General features: G+C 50.8%; 1 protein-coding gene and 1 long non-coding RNA gene across 3 annotated transcripts; one reads left to right on the top strand and one right to left on the bottom strand.

Annotated features, from left to right (window-relative positions):
• Positions 1 to 532: 532 nt before the first annotated feature.
• On the bottom strand, positions 533 to 12,081 carry COG1 (component of oligomeric golgi complex 1). Of its 2 annotated transcripts, none has more exons than XM_059671055.1 (14): positions 11,705 to 12,081; positions 8,660 to 8,901; positions 8,335 to 8,516; positions 8,053 to 8,223; positions 7,044 to 7,200; positions 6,303 to 6,513; positions 5,124 to 5,915; positions 4,471 to 4,617; positions 3,840 to 4,001; positions 2,977 to 3,104; positions 2,400 to 2,508; positions 1,907 to 2,016; positions 1,751 to 1,829; positions 533 to 1,299 (listed from the first exon to the last, which is right to left on the bottom strand). In XM_059671055.1, the coding sequence occupies exons 1-14, from the start codon at positions 12,017 to 12,019 to the stop codon at positions 1,282 to 1,284; spliced, it is 2,823 nt and encodes a 940-aa protein (XP_059527038.1). In that variant the 5' UTR covers positions 12,020 to 12,081; the 3' UTR covers positions 533 to 1,281. The 2 variants fall into 2 exon arrangements, with proteins under 2 accessions (XP_059527038.1, XP_059527037.1); XM_059671054.1 differs by having other exon boundaries at positions 533 to 721; positions 11,705 to 12,080.
• LOC132219046 (uncharacterized) lies at positions 11,298 to 18,189 on the top strand. Its single transcript, XR_009449358.1, has 3 exons — positions 11,298 to 11,639; positions 15,862 to 15,964; positions 16,469 to 18,189. It is a non-coding gene; the product is annotated as an uncharacterized LOC132219046 (long non-coding RNA).
• Positions 18,190 to 19,602: the final 1,413 nt, after the last annotated feature.

Below are 19,602 nucleotides of genomic sequence, written 5' to 3'. Positions count from 1 at the left end.
GCACTGAAATTGCCATACTACCTCTTAGTATGTAGCTGTGCGGTTGGAAATGCTCTCCTTTGTAACAGAGTGTCAGGTCCAGGTGGGGCTGTGTATGCGAAGCACCCTCCCCAGTGACCGTCTCCTCTCTGTTGTGTATTTGTATTTCCAAGAGAATGTCATTCAGGTTCTTGTATATGCAGATAATTGTCACCTTATTGCTCAGAGCCTACATCTCCGATTGGGTAGAAAACATTGCAGTTCCGACAGTCAAGAAATATGTAATGATTTTTTGTCTTACATACTTGTTCTCTCGGCAGCTTATGTGATCTCACTGATAATTCTACCCTGTAGCGTCGAGAATTGCAGCGTTGTTGAATGCTGACAGTGTAAGCTATCGGAACTGATGTCTGAAGTCACAGTGCTGTGAGACTGTTGGCCAAGGATTCCCTTTAGAATTGAAGTGACCCCGTTAACAGTAACTAGGGGCCGCATTCCACCACTGAGACTGGACAGACTAGTGTGGCTTAGAAACAGATGAGCAGAGGCACCGTTAGTAGAAATGATGCAGTAGTATTTATTTAGAGAGTGATGGCCATGTCCCATGTTACTTAGTCATACTAGAGAGCCAACCAAGTTTGAATAAGGAAGGTGTAGAGTCTTCGTCCTCACTGACAAACTGTCTGAATAAGGAGCCGGGATGCGTCGGGTCATCTGCTCGGGAGAGTGCCGGGGGGACAACCTGCCATGGCATGGAGAGGAAAGTGCCTTAGAGTCCACCCAGATCCTCCTGCCTGCTCACCCTCCGCCACGCCCCCACCCCACCCCACTCCGAGTGCACACAGCACACAGACCTGAGAAGCATGGGCAGCTCTAGTTCAGGGGATTGAAGAGGACATGGGGACAACTAAACTTTGCAGATGGAACTACTGTAGGAAAGGGTAAATCTACACCTTTCCGTGGTGGTTCCTCTACTATGGACAGAATGTAAAGGTCAGTTACTTGAAGCAGGAATTTAGAATTGGGGAGGGAAGTTACTGCACAGGCCACTGCTTATGGAGTAGATGGTTTGTGCAAGAATTTTTTTTTTTTTACTACCATCTCTCAAGTTTTAAAACCAGATGTTTGACAAGGATTTTGGATCTTAATGGGTTTGTGGCAGGGAATGTGGAAAGGATTCATTGCTATTGTTTTGTCTAGCAATAAAGTAAACAACTAAATGCTATAAGAAGCCAGCATTTGAGCTCTCAAACACACATGTATACAACACAATGCAGAAATACCCAGGACTCCTCCTGCAGGCTAATGGATGGCAACCTCCTGAAACAAAACGTGTATTAACAAGAAAATGTAAAACTCAAGGCAAATTTCCTTTTATTTACCACCCAAGTAAAAGAAATGGAAGATGAAACCATCACCAAAACCAACCTTTTTTTCCCAAACAAGTATAACGATAGTGCTGGGTTAGCAGTTCACTCTCTTATCCTACAAAACCCAAGAACAACCTCCTTCCTGTCCTGCAGCTCTCCAGCCTCGGCAGCCTGAGGTCTGTTTCTAGATGAGGCTACTTGATAGTGTAAATGAGCACCTTTTAAACCTCGCAGCTCAAGCTAGTAAAGCCTGTACTTCTATATTGCGCCGCCATTAAAAGCAGCATTAGTGCATTTTGTCATCCAGTTCTTTATCGATTCTTTAAGGGGAGCCGATTGGGTGGTTTGGTGGGAAATGGGACAGGATCCATAGGGATGAACCTTTTGATTTCTGCACTAACCTGGGCTTTGGATTCGATGCTTCTGCTGGTTGATTTGGCCTTTCGAGTGCTTGTCATGCTGAGTGGAAGAAGTCCAAACCTTCAAGACAAGATGAAGGCATTTCAGTGGCATGAACAGGAAGCTGGGGGCCAGCAGAAGCCTGGTGGGATTGTTACCTGATCTGACTCGATGCCAGCGGCAGTATGTTATGGGGTTCTTGCGAGTTGAATGTGCTGCTCCTGGGGGTGAACTGATTCTCTGTACCAGTAACCAGTCCAAATAGAACCTGACAGACAAGAAGGGGGTACAAAAACACAGTGGGTTTATTGGCCAGTTTAAGCTGCTGCTGTCAGTAGTCAGTCATTTTGTGATCACCATCATTTTGGGGAACGTTCTTTTCAGTGTGTGAATGCTTAAAAATTACCACCTGTCAGAATCTCAGTCACATGGCTCTTTTATTCCTTTCTGAGGCCTGGATAAAACCTGAATAATCCTTATCTACCATGAATGGGGTCAGATCTCAGCAGTGAGATCTTACCTAATCCTCTTTCAGTCTTAATAACTAACCTCAGCTTGCGTCCTGCCCCGCCCCCCACCCCCTCCTCCCCAGCACTGCCTCCAGGAGCGATAGCACTAGAACGGGTTTATCTTTCACAGGGACTGGCTTACAGAAGTTCGCTGCACCAGGCGTGTGAGGTTGCTGTTGAGGTGTGGTGTGAACACATCCAGGTCAAAGGGATCAATGAGTGCTTCCAAGTAGTCAGTCACTTTCTCAATTCTGAAAAAAAGGATAAGGATTAGGATGATGAGTCTCCAGATTTTAGGACAAAAACCCATTTTCTGGTACTTGAATGCTATGGAAATCCTGGAGCTGGATTTATTCTTAATTGCTGGCTCAGCACCACTTGTTACTAATTGTTGTGCTTAATAATCCTCAAGAGTTTTGAGCTGATGGGACGTCTAAGACAAGTCCATTTTTCCCATGCTGTGTTTAGGGAGGGCACTGGAGGCTCCAATTATACCCAGCAGTTGGTAGGCTGTCTGGAGAAGAGGAATGAGATCCCACTCACTCCGCCTGGCCGTGGAATGTACCCAGCAGCTGGTCAGTATTTATCTTGCTGGCAACAGGAGCTTCCTGTGTAAAACAAGCACAGCTCCTGTGCAGCGCGGCTGGCTGGTGGCTCCCCGGGAAAGGGGCTTCTTGCATTGGGCAGGGGCTGTACTGGGAGAGCTGGGGTGAGGCTACCTGGAGTCATGTTTGCTGCGGCCACTTTTCACCTCTTCACCCTTGGCTGTGAGCACAGTGCTGAGGTACCGCAGGTCGTAAAGCAGCTGCAGCGCCCGGTTCTGGGTCATTGGAAATGCACCTTCTCTCTGCAAACCAATGCCCCGCCCATTAAAGGAGATGACTTCTCTGCACATAATAAACAGCGTCACGGGTTGGTTGAGTCCCAGCTTATTTCAGAAGCAGATGTTTTTTCCATTCATACCACTTTAATCTCACAACAAAACAGGTTAGAAACTTGGTCTTAAAACCCAACCGCAGGGTTTTAAAGGGAAAACGCCCCTTGCATGAAGGAGAGGCCTTGTGAGCAAGCTCAGGAGAGAAGGCTTACCTGAATTCTTCCCCAACTGGGAGGTGGGCCTGTCTTAAAAGTGTTACTAATGAAGTGGGCATATGCCACGAGGGCAGAATGCTTCCCAGACCATGGGTGAGAGGGGAGGGGGGGGGCAGGGACTCAAATACCTCGTGTGCCACGGCTGTGCTTTGTAATCCTCCCAGCTTCCTCCCAGCCCCAGAGAAGTTTAAGAGGCCACATTTGATCCCGAGATGTAAATGATTCGCCCCAAACCCCGGTGTGTGACCGTGCCTGGTCAGGAGGGGTCTTTGTTACTTGGAGGCCTTCCTCCTCCCACTGTACTGACTGCCTTTTTATGAAGACCTGCCTGACCCCTGAGGACGGTGTAATTAAACTCGCAGCCATTACGAACTCGATAGCCTGGGCTCAGTGACCCTCAGCACCCAGAGTCCTTGCTGTGCGCTGCCTAGAGCCCAGAGAAAGCTCAGGTTTATTTCAGTGTTTAATGGAGAAAACTTCAAACACCTACCTTCATCTCTTTTCCTTCTGAGAGTTTCTCATAGGCAGCTACTACTTGAGCCACACAGTTTTTCAGCATCTCCTGCAGCGTCACCTTGGGCAAGGCATGGCCTCCAACCCGATTAATTTCCTGGCACAAGCTGAACAGGAAGGACTGCACATACCAGGACGGCTGAAAGAACAAAGGAGCACCCAGTCGCCAACTTGCACCGATTAAATGAGGCGCAGTAAATATGGGTCCATCTTGCACCGATTAAATGAGAGGCAGTAAATACAGGTCCATCTATCCTGTCTTCACACCAAGACCTTGACCTCTCCAATCAGCCCCTCTCACAGCCCAGCTAACAGATCCGAGTGACACTGGCTGTCATTCCCTCGGTGGCACCTTTTTACGCTGCTGTTTTCACTAAAGGGTAAGTGGTTCATGAGCAGGGCCCGTGCTACAAAAGGGAAGAATCATAACAGACTCTGGAGCAGTCTATCTACTTGGCCCCATGGCCACTTGGCCTCCCCCACCCCCAGCAGAAAGTTGTAACTATTACTTGCAGCTCACCCTGAGCAGCTGACCATGAGTGATTTTCTAAGCTCTTTCCTTTCCTCAGAGCGGTCTCAGTCCGGCTCTGACAGGGGCCCTGGCTTACCTGGATAGGGAGTCGGATCTTGGATGTGATGCTGCTGCCAGACTCCGCTTCCTCCTGAATTTCGAGTTCATCCCAGCTGGTGGCCGTGGCCAGGACCGAGCCAGCATCATCTAAAAGTAATGACTGGGCAAATCCATGAGCTAAAACCTGGTAATAAAAGGCAGATGCCCAGAGAGGCCACTCAGATCCTGCAGAGTTTGTTTCAGATTCTAGAGCTTCTGCTGCTTAGGTCACGTGGGGTGGCGAGTGGCAAACGTCACTCTTCTCTTGGCTAATTACTGGTATCGGCAAAGGGAATGTTGTTGCTAACTACTCTGAGAGTGTCAGCTCTTAAGACAACAGCAGAGACTATAGGGAACATATTTAGGGTGCAGAGCAGGAAGTACAGATCCATATCCAGAGAGAGGGTCTTTCTCATTAGATGGAAGGGAAAAATCACCAGGGTTTCTGTCTAAGTCCAGACTAAAAATGAATGGAAGAGGTTTGACATTTGCTCTGTGTGGCAGAGAAAAGTGAAAGTAAGTAACTGTATGGAATACGAATTGTTATTCCCTTTCTGTTAAAAGATCAAGGTTGGCAAGACTGGACTATAGTGAAAGGGAGACGATGAGGATGAGTGGGGAGTGAGACAAGTACGTGGCTGCGCTACTCACTTGCACCACCGCTGAGCTCCAGACCCGGTAGCTCATCACACTCTGCTGCAGGAGGAGCTCCTTAACTTCCTGCCACTGGGCCTGCGTAGGTAGGACTTTCTCCGTTTTCCCCTTTCCTTGTTTTTTCAGAGCCCTGGAATCCCTTGCTGGTTTCTCAGAGCTCCCAGACTTTCCCAGGATGCACTGCTTCAGGTGAGGACACAGTTCTCCCAGGGACTGGCAGAGCCTGGCCATGAAAAGGACCGCATGCAGCTTGTCACGGCCCAGGGCATTCTGCGGGCTGTGCACAGCTTCCTCGATGCCCTGCAGCTCGGCCCGGACGCAGTCCGTGATGTGCTTGATGCAGGCCACCGAGTGCGTCCGCAGCATCTCCTGCACAGTCCCGGCGTCTGCGTACCTGTCAAAGGCACAGTTCTTGGCTGGCACGGGGGTGACCTCCTTGGGCAGTGACGAGTCGTCAGAGGGAAGGTAAGCCAGGAGGTCATCCAGTTTCACCTTCAGTTTAGCATCTAGAGCAGCGCAGAAGTTTTGGACACAAGGGCTGACACCTTGAGCTTTCATGGAGAGCCCACTGCCGCCAAGCGGGCCCCGGCTCGCCACGCTGACCCAGGCGGCGTCGGGAGGCAGGTCACCGGGACTCTCGGACCACAGGAAGAGAGACATGTTGTGCTCAAAGTGGATGTGCTTGTTGGAAGCGGACTTGCTGGTGCTGCTCTCGAGCTCCTGCAAGGCGGAGGTGAGGAGCTGCCTGGAGCTCATGGAGATGGAGTCAAAGCCCTCTTTTGTCAGCGTCTAAAACAGAATGAGAAAAGCAATTCCTTTCAGAAATCTCAAAACAAGAGGACCACGTGGCAGTCCATCCAGCGTTCCGAATGTTCTCCACCAGGCTCCGATGACATGACGCTGGCAGAGGACAAAGTCATCGCTGATGGACACAGACACGTTCCCGACCGCCTGACAGAGGCCTGGGCTCTTCCAGCACCGAGGTGGGATCTCTGTGCGGATGTAGAAGAGACCCCGCTTCCCCCCCAGAAGCCATGCTGGGACTCCCTGGAGTAAGTCCGCAGGGAAAGAACACACTGAGGTCACGTCAGGACTCAACCCAGACAGTCACAAATCACACTAGGACTGGCTTAAAACCGACTGCCCACGGGACTGCCACAGGACTGCCCACGGTACCTGTAATCGGTCAAGGAACAGCTGCTGCATCAAATCCTCCCACAACGAGAGGGGCTTCTCCAGAAGCCGCCGGCACACCACGTCCCAGCTGCGACTGGTGGACTCGTTGGTCAGTAGTTCCCACACGGCGTCCCGGATCCCCGCCAGGCCTTTCATGCTCTTCACGAACATGAGCAGGCTGGTGATCCCGTTTTTAATGTCTTCCTTGCACCTGCAACACAATCATTTTCCTTAGGCCTCATTGGATTTGTGATTCCACACCTTTATTAAGAGCAAGAGCAGGCCTCCGTTTGAAAACCTCCAATTACATAAATGTACTTCTCTCAGAGCAGTTACAAATACACATGAACACAGCGTTTCGGGCTGGATGGGGGGAGAGCCTGCGGCCCTTTCACCAGGCCTACCCTTGCTTCTCTGAGGCATCTGGAAGGAAGTCGAGAGCCCTACAGAGTGTCTTCAAAAACTAAATAGTTTAGGGTGACAGGACTCGTACATAAAGAGGATTTAAAATCCTCTACGTAGTATTTTGAAAGACAGATTCCTTCTTGGTTCCCCACAGTAGGGGGTATCCTTTCATGAAGCTGGCGACAGGTGGCTGAGTGAGGCGCCGACATGACCTAGTGAGCAGTGTGGAGAGCATCATCCAGGTCAGGCTGGTCCCTCACTCATCACTGGCCCTATGGCCACACACGAGGCTGCCAGGGTGGTGCCTGCCGGCCTCGGGAAAGCCTGGCTACTCACATGTGGATCCATTTCTGCAGCGTGTCGGTTAGGTACTCCTGGCTGATGGGATGTGCGAGGGTCCGCAGAGCCGGCCGGAACTCGACAATGGATGCCGGCAGGTGCTTGAACCAGCTGCAGAGCTTCATTTCTCCTTGGAGGACGCCGATGCCCTTTTCTAAAGAGAAGGCCAAGTGAGAAGGAACCGGGCCATCCTCTGAACCGCATATTAAAAAATGGACCTAGAAGGAATTTCCACAGACCATCTAGTCTTCCTCTGGGCAGGGCAGACGGAGCCCTGGAAAAGGCGGGGAAAGGGAAGTAAAGAGTACGTCCAGGGCTTCCCTCCAGCTCCGGTCATCCTATTGGCTGAGAAGGCAAGGAAAGCGAGGAATGGAATGGGGAAGAGAGAGAAGTACTGGGTGCTGTGCAGCCCTCAACATTTGCAAAGTAGAATTTAAGTTGTCAAAAAGGTGTGTTTCCTGTTTCTCACCATCCTCCAACCTCCCTTGAAGATCTGAGGGAAGAACTGATGGCCACTCATCCTGATCAGTGAGTTGCAGCTCTTCAGAGGTGACCGCTCCCTCCAGCAGGGCAGAGGCCCACGCTGTGCAACTCCGGGAGGCCCACTCGTGCCTTAGGGCCTTTGCACATCCTCTTCCCTTTGCCTGGCACTCTTTTCCTTGCCTTCTTCACCTGACTAAGTCTTACTCAGCTTTTAGGTTTCAGTTTAAATATCACTTCTCCAGTGCAAGTGACATTGGTGAGGTCCCTCATGTCAGTGCTCCCAAGCTAACTTGTACTTCACCTTCACCTTCAGAGCAAAGACCAATACTGATATGAAACAGGTATGTGTGTATTTGGGTTCAAAATCTGCCTCTACCACTAGACTGTTACCTCTACAAAGGTGGGTTCCATATTTGTCCAGTTCACTGCTGTATCCCCAGAGCCTAGCATAGTAGATGGCAGATGATCAATAAACATTATTTGAATGAGCCAGAAGATAAAAAAAGGCTGGCTACGAGCTTACCAGTAGGATGCTGGCCTGTGATGGTCTCCAGAGTTGAGAAGAGCAAGCCACATGGCAGGGATGGGTCTGGCAGCAGCCCTTCCGGTAAAGTGTAGAAAAGAGCATGCGCTTGGTTCAAAGTGGTGGCCAGCAACTCCACTAATGAGCAAATCTGAGCCTTGACACCAGCACCTATGAGAAGAAACCATCCTCTTCAACCCTCTCCTTTAGTTGAGTAACAGAAAATGCTCTGGATGCTTCAGTCTCCCTCAGCTCATCCTTCCCCATTCCCGTGGTACCCACCATGGTGCGGCTGGTTGAGAAGTTTCTGAATAGCTGCCTTTCTGGCCAACAGGAAGTCTGCCAGGGCTTGGCGAGGAGAACTCTCTTCTAGGAGCATTATAGAGCACAGGGCCTCCGCCACTGCTTGGTCCGACCCAGCCTGGCATTTGAGCAGCATCTTGCTTTCATGCAGAATGGTTGACCTAGAAAGATGACAGAGGTCACCAGGGGACTTTTCACATCTTGAGACAAGAGCCTCGGTGCCCCAGGAAAGAAGACGTCCTCCACAAAGCTGTAGCGGTGAAGCGCAGCCCTCACCAGAGATCATCATGCGGGACCCACCTACCGGAAGTGGCTGGCCGCTGCCACCTGCCGGATGAGTATGGGGAAGCGGGAGAGGACAGGGCTGTATCGGGAGCCGGAAGAATCCAGCTGGAGCAGGCTGTGCAGGTGGCAGCAGAGCAGGTACAGCTGTGTGGCGTGGAGGTACTGGGAGGCTTCCATCGAGCTCCAGATCTTCTCAGGGATTTCTAAGAGGAGCTTGATCTGGGCAGCCATGCTGTAGAACTTCTCCCGGGCCGGCTGAGGCTACAGGGAAAGGCACAGGGTCAGAGGAACAAATGAAAGCAGGGGCGGTGTTTGGCAGGCTGCAGTGTGGGGACACTTTAGGGTTCACAGCTTTCAACGAGCCTGATGCAGCGCCCTTCAGCAAGGCATCAAAGCGCAGTGCGGTGGAATCCTGGAGTGGGGAGTGCTGTGCAACCCCACCGGTTTCTCCTACCTGTGGCGTGCCACTTTGCTCAGGCCCAGGGAGAGGGACACTGACTCTGGTCATCTCACAGTCTGGTTACCCTGCTCCCGTGATGTCTCAATAGCACGGAGCCCTATGGACCCCTCTAGAGTGCACTTCTCCTTCCCTTTTCAGATGTTCAGCCTTCCTACACCTCCTGCTTCTTCAAGTGCATCATGGACTTCCTTGCTGGCTGTTCGATTCACCAGCCCTCCACCAAATCTTCACTTGTCTCGGTCCTCATGCCTCCACTCCTGTCAGTCTTGTCCTTTTACTTCAGCAGACTCTTCCCTCAAGCATCACCTCTAAGCAGATCACTACTGCCACATCTTTATCTTTAGTCCTCTCACTCCTCTGAAGCCCAGTCCAGCCTTTTGTGCTGCTGCCTGGTAGGTGTCACCACCCTTCCATTGTCAGTATCCTTAAAACTAAATTCATCTCCCTAACCACCATCTTGGCCATCTCCTCCTTATCTATCTTAGCACACATCACACTCTACTGCTAACTTCCCAGGAAGTTCATGTCCTTCTGATGGGCTCTCTTGATATCTTGACCATGGAAGTTTCTGTTACACTTCCACGACTCTAGTGCAGGTCATCATCGTGTCACCTCACACTCAGATTAACCCAAAAACATTTAGCCTGTGCTGTGTTCATTCACTACTCCTCCAATCTACCTTTTTCCTTTGCTGTCAAGTTTACCTTCTTCAGCAGCTGCTTAGATATTATCTTTGCTTGGTTCTAAAGGCTCCTCACTGCTTCGTATCAGCCTGGTGGTCAAGGGTTCCCATCCTCCACTACTTTCTTCCAGGGGCCCTGGAGTCCGTTGGTTTGCACGTGTGGGGCAGAGGGGCAATTTCATCTCCCAGGGAACATCTGGCAGTATCTGGAGACATCTGTGATGATCACAGTTGGGGGAGAGGGAGGGTGCTACCGGCATCTAACAGATGGAGGCCAGGAATGCGTCCACACATCTCCAGGACAGCCACTCCCACAAAGAATGACCCGGCCCCAAATGTCAACAGCACAAGGGTGAGGAACCCTGCCTTCATTCAATTCATTAGCAGCTTTAATTGTCTTTACACATTTCAGACCCACAGTCCAAGCCTCCTCTTTGCTGAGGAGGAAGGACCGAGTCTGAAACACTTCCTTCGGAAGTCTTATGGTAAATGTGCACCATTATTTTGGGAACCGATCACCATAATGCTAAAATGTTTTCTACTGCGACTGAACATTGTTTACATTTTTCTTATAGATTGTAAGCTCTGTCAGAGCAGGACCTGGGGGACTTCCATTTCTTTGTGCCTTAAAGAAAGGCAACGTTTGGTGGGTTTAAGTCAGATACAGCAACTATAAAAATAAATACATTTCTAAAAGCAAGCAAGAGTACATTAATTTACTAATAAACCTTGAAGCATGACTCAGTTGTAACAAAGGCTGGCCACGTAGGGAGGGACATGTACTCTGTGTACAGCTTACAGAGGAATGAGGTCACTCATTTCAAAAATCAGCTATTTCCAACCCATTTTCTTAACATTTTTATTATTATTATTGATTTCAGAGAGAGGAAGGGAGAGAGGGATAGAAACATCAATGATGAGAAAGAATCATTGATCAGCAGCCTCCTGCATGCCTCTACTGCGGGTTGAGCCTGCAACCCAGGCATGTGCCCTGACTCAGAATTAAACAGAATCCCATGGTGATCTCCTGGTTCATGGGTCGGCGCTCAACCACTGAACTACACCGGCCCGCCCCAGCCTTCTATTGTGTGAGCCCAGCCTCCTGACCTGACCTGACTTCCTCTAAAACCCGGGTTATATTAAAAACTTCCAACATGGAGCTCCACGGTACTTTTGCAGTTTCTCCTTGCATGTCGCTGTAAGGTTCTCCTCCCAGGTTTTTAAGGACAAATTCCTCGTTTACCTTTCTCGCCCTCGCGCCCTTTTCTTTTCAAGCTGTCGCTGTCCCTAAGTCCGCACTGTCCTCCGAACACAGAACACAACAGGCTGCTCCAACCTGAGGGTGTGCTGGGGGCTGCGTCCTTCCACCGCAGGTCTAACTGGCGGTGGGAGGAGGGAGCGCTGGGGCTCACCGGCTGGGAATGACCTGAGCGCACCGACGGGGATGTGCCGCCCTTACAGGGGGCGGCCTGATGCTGGAGTCCGGTGCGGCCCTCCAGCCACGGGTGGCCTCGCTACTTGGGGACGGGGTGGGGAAGGCTGGTATGAGCAATGAACAGCAATGAACGGCTGGCGGGACGATGTCAACGTGAGAAACCTGTGCTAAGAAGAACGTCAGGAAACGTCAGGGAGAAAGCCGCGCTGTCAGGCGAGGGAGACCCCTGGCGTTTCCCGCTAACGTCGGGCTGGGAGCCCGTGGAACCCACGAGGGGGCGAGGGCTTCCCGGTCGGAAGTCGGGGAGGCTCCCGCAGGAGCCAAATGGCCTGGCGGGTGGGTCAGCGGCCAGCGGGAGGCCTGCCGGCCGCGCCCCCGAGCAGAGGAGCCCCCGAAGTGGCGCACGCTCCCCCCGAGAGCAGGTGAGGCTGCGCGCGGGCGGGTCCGCGGGAGTCCGCGCGCGGGGGTGGCGGGGCTCGGGACTGACCTGCGGGTCCCGCGGCGGCCGGGGCGCGGCCGAGCCCGCCTGGCGGAGACGCGCGCAGTACTGGTCGGTGGCCTTCACGGCGTCCACCAGCCCCTCGGCGCAGCGGCGCATCTGGCCGATGGTGTCGGCCGCCTCGATCAGGTCGCGGTACCGCTCGCCCACCATCTGCCGCAGCTCCTCTTTCTTGTGCTCGATCTCGGCCCGAACCTGGCGCTCCAGCCCTCGGATCTCCTCCGCTCCGTGGGTCTCGAAAAGCGCCGCGGGGTCACGCAGATCCAGCCGCTTGAACGCGGCGGAGGTGGCCGTGGCCGCCATGATGGACCCGTCAGCCGCCCCGCAGGTCACTTCCGTCCGGCGGCCCCGCCGCGGGCGCCATCTTGGTTGGGGGCGGAAGTACTTCCGCCCCGCTGCCAGCAAGGCCTGTTTCCGGCGGGTGCTGAACGGCTTATGCCCAGCGCGGCGTTTTTAAAAAGGGAGACCACGTGGTTAGGTTAGATCGCCAAGGCTGACAGGCTGTGTGTGGGCCCAGCCTCACCGGGATCTGAAGCCCTTCCCAGCGCAAGGGGGAGCCTTTCCTCGTCGGAGTTCATGATCGGTAATCAAACACCCGGCGTCTGGTTGTGAAGTCTCTGGATGCTCCCGTCCCTCCCTGGGCCTATCAGGACCCCGGTCAGTGGTCGTTCCCCGGCGGCGAGGGGCTGGCGCTCTCGGTCGGTCCCTTTCCCTGGGAACCCCACAGGCTCCCGGCGTCCTGGGCCACCCGGAGCCGGGTGGACGCCAGAGCCGGCCGCTGGTACTGGACTGCGGCTGGCGTGCAGCTCGAACACTGCTCCCTGCTGCGCCGTCTTTGCGGCTCATTTCCCGTGGTCCCGAGCCTAATGCTGTGGTAGGAAAAGAGACGTGTGAGTCCGCGTTTGTTCTTTGGAAAGAGTGACCTCACGGGTGCTCTGAACCGGGACGGAGCGCAGGGACAGGCTGCCCTCCTCCAGGGGCTGTGTGCGCACTGGTTTTGCTTGTTTTTCTATTGTTGATGAATACGTTGGTTAGTTCTTTGGGGGTTTTCGTTTCAAACTAGTGTTTTGCCACCGAAGGGGTTTCCCTGATACAGGCTTCCCTTGGCACCGCCAGTCCGGGAGGAGGGGATGGGAGGGAGGGAAGACCACAGTCCTGAGAAAACAGTGCCCAGGAGGGTGGTGATGGTGGAGGCATCCGTCACCTGACACCAACTCAATAATAAAATTTGGAGAGTGTGGCCTGTTTCTTCTAGGTATTTCTGTGGCACTTCATTAAAACACACACACACAAACATTTATTGAAGGTTTCTATACTGATGTAGAGAGAATGCTATAATGTGCCTACCAGCTAGGTATACTTAGTAATAACTCAAGGTCAGTCTTATATTGCTGCCCACTTCCTCTCTCACCCACCACCTCCATTATCTTGATGCAAACCCCAAACATAAAATAATTTCAATCTGTAAACAAGCCATCCTATATAATAAAGAGGTAACATGCAAATTAACCCTTACGCTGTCACAAGATGGCTGCACCCACAGCAGAGGCGGGGTTCCCGTAATGAGCGATCAGGGACCTGAGGCTGCATGGCACCAGGCTGGGTCGGGGGACCTGAGGCTGCGCCCCCCACCTGGCAGGGCTTGAGAGGGATGGGGCCGGCTGGGTCTGGATCTCGCCCAGTGGGGGTGGGGCCGGCCAGGTCTGGATCTTGCGCGATTTCAAGGTGCACGCAGGTGGGCAGGGACTTGACTCTGGGTCCCACGGTGTGCCCCAGACTCTGACAGGAGGAAGATTTTCATATACATTTTACTAATTTTCTTTCATCTCTGACACTTCTATTATAGAGAAAGGGCAAATAGCAATATTAAAATATTTCCTCTAATTAATTCCCTTTTAATGTGCATGAATTTTGTGCACTGGGCCCCTAGTTCATTTATAATATTCAACTTTAGCTCACAGTAGCCCTACAATGTAGGGAACATTCTCATGTTACAAATGGATAACCTGGGACCCTCAGAGGCAAATGGATTTACTCAGTAATAGTATAATTTTCAAAGCCTGTTCAACAAAATGATCTCATGTACCAGGTTGGTATGAATAATTATTCTATGCATGACAAAAACCCAGAAAGCTCATTTATACCTGCCCAAGTTACGTAGCTAATAAGTGACAGAATCAGCCCTTGGACCTAGGCCTTTGAATTCCTGGCTCCTTCCTTTCCCACTTTGTCACACAACTTCTCACAAACTCAAAAAACACTCCCCAGTGATGGATCTGCAATTTGCTGTCACTGCATCCCATTCTGTAGGGGACCCTTGTCTGTGCTTGGCTGCCCAGCATCTGCAGAAAATCTCTTCTGTGTCTGGGGAAGTCGCCTCTGTATGGCAAGATCTTTTCCCCTTACAGCTACTCTGTTATCGGCCAATCAGACACAACCACCTAGGACAGAGATGGCGAACCTGTGACACACGTGTCAGAGGTGACATGCGAACTCATTGTTTTGGTTGATTTTTCTTTGTTAAATGGCATTTAAATATATAAAATAAATATCAAAAATATAAGTCTTTGTTTTACTATGGTTGCAAATGTCAAAAACTTCTATATGTGACACGGCACCAGAGTTAAGTTAGGGTTTTTCAAATGCTGACACACCGAGCTCAAAAGGTTCACCATCACTGACCTAGGACTTTAAATGGAGAGCTAGTGGTGCCACGAAGCAGGGACGATGGAGATCTCACTGTTGGCAGAGGAAGCAGCCATTCTCTGAGACATCCAGCTGCCGGGCCCAGCCCCCAGTGCCGGTGCAGCGGTGGGTGACCGTAGTGATAGCCTCCCGGGTTCTGAATGTTTAGCTCCCTTTGTTCCTCTCTGCCCCCTGAGCCCAGTTCCCTACCTTCCCCAGAGATTCTATGACTTGTCTAATATCTTAATGACAGATTTCATTTCTTTGAAAAATCAGTTTTGGTTGCCAGCCCTAGAGACTGTGCTGACACGCTCCCCAAGTTTCCAGCTCCATGAGTTTGTCTGATGTCTTTTATAAAAAATGTTTTGTTGTTTTGTTTTTTAGAGACAGAGGAAGGGAGAGGGATAGAGAAATAGAAACATTGATGAGAGACTGGGAATGGAACCAGTGACCTCTTGGTTCATGGGTTGATGCTCAACCACTGAGCCACACTGGGTGGGCTGCCTGATGAGTTTCTAACAGCCAGAGCAAGGAATGTCAACATAGCAGTTAGGGCGTGGGGACCTACGGGCTTGTTTACGGTGGCTTGCACTTGTGCACACACCTGTCTTTACAGGTGTATAGAGAAGAGGCGAGCTCTGCAGCTGATGCCTCCTCTGTGGGGGTGTGTTCTGAAGGCAGTGCTTTCCCTAACCTTCCTCTCTGCTTCCCCGGCCAAGTTCATCTGCTGCCCTGTAGATGCCACTGTTGCTCTTCTGCCTGCAGGACCCAGCATCTAACAGCCTCGAAGGAACGGGCTTTGACTTTATACTCTCCGGTCTCCTTTCTAAGTTAGAGGCAGTAGCCCTGTCCTCTGCCTTCTGCCTTCTCGCCCTGTCAGAGCCAGGATTGGGCAGAGACCCCAGCTTCAGCGGCCGGACTGGGTGCTGTGCTAGGGACAGACGGGCAGAGATGAGAACTGAAGTCTTTTTTTTCCCTCTTGGAGATATATGAGTAAAGCTCCCCCCCTCCCCCTATTTTATTGCCATCGATTGTTTTGCTTTCAGGATGAGTGTGTGTGTGTGTGTGTGTGTGTGTGTGTGTGTGTGTGTGTGTGTGTGTATTGTGCAGTGACTCTTAATATCACGTTTTCTTCTTTTCATCTTAAATCTTTAAGGGCAGAATTTTAAACATCCAATGTGTGAATTCAAAAGATTATATTTAGATTCTCCTGGGCCCCTGAAATCCAACCTAGTCATTCCACCAATTATAACAGCTGTAATTTGGGGCTCCATCTAGGCACTTTGCATATATCATCTTTAATTCTCACAATAATCCTGCAGCTGAGGTGGTCTTACACTCACTCGATGGGTAAAACAGGTTCAGGAGGACCAAGGAACCTGTCACAGTTGAGTCTGTCCTCAGGCCCTGGTCAATCTGACTCTAAAGTCCTTGATCTTTCTGCCTCGTCACCTTCTTAGCTTCAAAGAAAACTTTAGGACATCAAGAGACCATCGGATGAGCCAAACAATTCTGAGCAACATTGAGATGGTTCCCACACTGCTTCCTACCCTTTGCCTGAAGGTGGGTCTCTGCTGCCCAGCTGGCGTGGCTCAGTAGTTGAGCATCGACCTATGAACCAGGAGGTTATGGTTCGATTCCCAGTCAGAACACATGCCCGGGTTTTGGGCTTCATCCCCAGTAGGGGGCATGCAGGAGGCAGCTGATCAGTGATTGTCATCATTGATGTTTCTATCTTTCCCTCTTTGAAATAAATATATATAAAAATAAAGGCATGGAAGTTTGGGGACTCAAGCTGGGGTGGCTCTCCAGAGGCCTGGGGGCAGAGGGCACATGGGGTGGCCATGCCTGGTAGGCGAGTGTCTGCATATTGGAGGGCTGTCTTTCAATCGTGGGGACATATTCTGACATTCTTACTATTTTTTTTCTGGGCTCATTGGAACTCTTCTCTCATTCTGAACGTTGAGGGGCTGGGCTTCTTACTTTTTAATAGAAATAGAAAAACCACACCAGCATGATGCCTGAAATTAGAAGGATTTTTCACAGATTTTTTTTTTTTTTTTTCAGACACCACCTGCTCTCTTTCCTTTATGCGAAATGCAGTCTAGCATCTGGGAAAGGGCCCCACAGACCTTGGTTCCCAAACTCAGTGATTCCACAAATATTTGCCAAGTGAGTGAATGGTGTCATGCATACAGGAAGGGCCAAGGGGTCTTTGGCTAGCAGTTGCCTAACCGTTGGAATACTGACCGCAGGAGGACGGTTCCCAGTCCCACCACACTCGTTGCAATGCCTGGTTTCCGATCAGGCGGCTGCGCTCACGGCGCCTCCCTGTTCACGCTGTACCGTGAACCTGCTGAATCTTATCCCTGTGCCCCGACGATGCGGAGGGAGGCCTGTGTTCTCATAGTGTGAGGATGGAATGAGGACGGGGAGCCGCTAACACGGGGAAAGGCAGAATGACCCAGGGACAGGGAAAGAGGAAATGGAACTCTCCTGAGCTGGAGAAATGGCAAGGGAGAAAGCAGAATGGAAGAAAAAAAGAAAAGGAGAGGAATCAGACAGCAAGTGAACAGAGAGTGAAGAAAAGGAAGGGAGATTCGATCTGGCAAAGGGCAGGCTGTGTCCATAAATGAGTGGACAGAGGGGCTGGACAGAAGGTTGAATTCCACATTGCTGCCCGGTGGGATTCAGACATTTGGTGTTTGCTCTTGGCCGAGATGCCGATGGGATAGAGAGGCTAACGCAGTCGTCTTGACAGCTCATCTTTATGGCAGTGTTTATCAGCCTGTGTCCACTGGAGGTGACATTTGCAGAAAGAGGTGGTGGCTATTTTACTTACCTGTTTGCAGATACCCTGAGCCTCTGCCTTCAACAAATAGCCAGGCAGGCGTCACAGCTGATGGAGGGGACCTGGGCGTCAGTCAACACCTTGACTGACAGAGGCGATCACGAAGCTCACACTCCAAACTTAATGTCCTTGACTGGCGTGTGACTGAGTCCTTAATATGTTAACCAGTCCTGTGTTGGATGCTCAGGAGGCTACGAAAGACATTCGATTGAAAGCCAATGGTTCTGGCCCAGCCAGTGTAGCTCAGCGGTTGAGCATCAACCCAGGAACCAAAAGGCTGCCAGTTCAGTTCCAGGTCAGGGCACATGCCCAGGTTGCGGGCTCGATCCCCTGTGGGGCATGTGCAGGAGGCAACTGATGGATGATGTTTCTCTCTCATCAGTGTTTCTATCTCTCTAACCCTTTCCCTTTCTCTCTCTAAAATCAATAAAAACATTTAAAAAAAAGAAGTGCTATGTAGCAAAGGTGTGGGTTCTTGGCAAGAGACACACATATGATCCATCAGCCGCAGTTTCCTCATCTGTAGAATGGGCATCGCAGCGGTACCTCCTTCATAGAGGTCCTGTGGGAATTGAAATGAGAGGATGCGTGTATAAAGTGCTTCCAGCAGCTTGGTACACCCTGAGCACTCAAACAGTGTGCTCATTCTCTTTTTGGATTTTAGCAGTCGAGTTTGTGGTTAAGACTCCATTTTAAGCAGTTGGACATTTCTGTTATGTTTTGATTTTGAGTGAAAGGAAAATGAGAAGATGATTTTAAAAAATAGCTGTTTTCTTTGACCTAATTTTAAAACTCTTGACATTTTTCTCCGACCGGTTTTGCTGTCAGCCAGACCTGGCAGGTCTCTGTGGCCTTTTCAGAGCACCTGTTTCGTCGTCTGCTTTACAGTGACTTAGCCATGCTATTTTTTCAAGGTTACAAAAGCGGGAAGACATCAGACAGGGCCGTTAAAAATTGGGCTGCGACCCTAGCCGGCTTGGTCATGGTTGAGTGTTGACCATGAACCAGAAGGTCACGGTTTGATTCCAGGTCAGGGCATGTGCAGGCTCAGTCCCCAGTAGGGGGCGTGCAGGAGACAGCCGATCAATGACTCTCATCCTTGATGTTTCTATCTCTCTCTCCCTGTCCCTTCTCTGAACTCAATACAAAAATATTTTTAATAAAGAGATAAATTTTAGCCGAAACCGGTTTGGCTCAGTGGATAGAGCGTCGGCCTGCGGACTGAAGGGTCCCGGGTTCGATTCCGGTCAAGGGCATGTACCTGGGTTGCGGGCATTTCCCCAGTGGGGGATGTGCAGGAGGCAGCTGATCGATATTTCTCTCTCATTGATGTTTCTGGCTCTCTATCTCTCTCCCTTCCTCTCTGTAAAAAATCAATAAAATATATATATTTTTTTAAGAGATAAATTTTAAAAAATCGCTCTGTGGACAAAATGGAGCTCACCAGTGGTTGTCAGTTCTTAAGCTTATAATTATTATTTTTGCTACCAAACCAGTGATTGCTAAGACATCTGGAAGACATTTCGTAGGGCTTAGATTTTAAAACAAATTGTAAAATTCTTAAGTTTCCAGGCCAGTGTTTGAGGAAACCTGGAAAGGGTGGGCTATGTCACCTCGGACTCCCCCATTTTCCCGAACACGAGGGGTCTTTTCACAGGTGAGTTCGCGGAGCGGGCCTAAGGAGCAGGCCGTAGTCTGAGTCCCTCCCGTGGAGTGCAGGTGGTTTATAAAACAAGGAAAAAGTCGCTGAAAAGAAATGTTTGCTTTTTGCTTCCAAGTACATACAGTCAGAACAGCAAAGGTACAATGGCTGACAGAGAAGCAAACAGACTCAACGTCAGTTGCAGCTTATTTGAAAGCAAAGGCAGTTTTAGCGATTGTTCCCTAAGCGCGGGACACGCAGGAATGCCGTGTTAACAAGTACCGTGAGGATAACAGGAACATCGAGTTATGTGCACACCTATTCCTGACATATTAAAGCCATCCATCACGTCACGTAATTGACACTGGTTTTGCAGATGGGGCTGCTGACGGCTTTTACTGGATGTCCCAGGCGTCCTGGTGTCCACGGGGGGTGGGAGGAGAAAGATGACTCCGCCAAGCCTTCAGAGGCGGGGGGGGGGCAGAGCGCCCGAAGGCGCCCATGCCGTGACCCCCACCACCTTCAGAAAGGGGCAGGGGTGGGCATGGGGGGGCGGGTGAAATGCCACGGGAGGGAGAAGGGAGTTTTTAGTCTCCTTGGATAATGATTGATGTACTGTTTGTAAAAACCCGCTGTTGTTTATCGGTGACTGACAGCCGGAGAGTGATGGGGAGGCTATGAAATCAGGAGTGAGTGTTCTTTAGCAAA

Source organism: Myotis daubentonii, chromosome 16, assembly GCF_963259705.1.
Source record: "Myotis daubentonii chromosome 16, mMyoDau2.1, whole genome shotgun sequence".
In the NCBI taxonomy this organism is placed as follows: Eukaryota; Metazoa; Chordata; class Mammalia; order Chiroptera; family Vespertilionidae; genus Myotis; species Myotis daubentonii.
The sequence above is the reverse complement of the archived record's forward strand: the minus strand, read 5'-3'. Positions and strand labels throughout refer to the sequence as shown.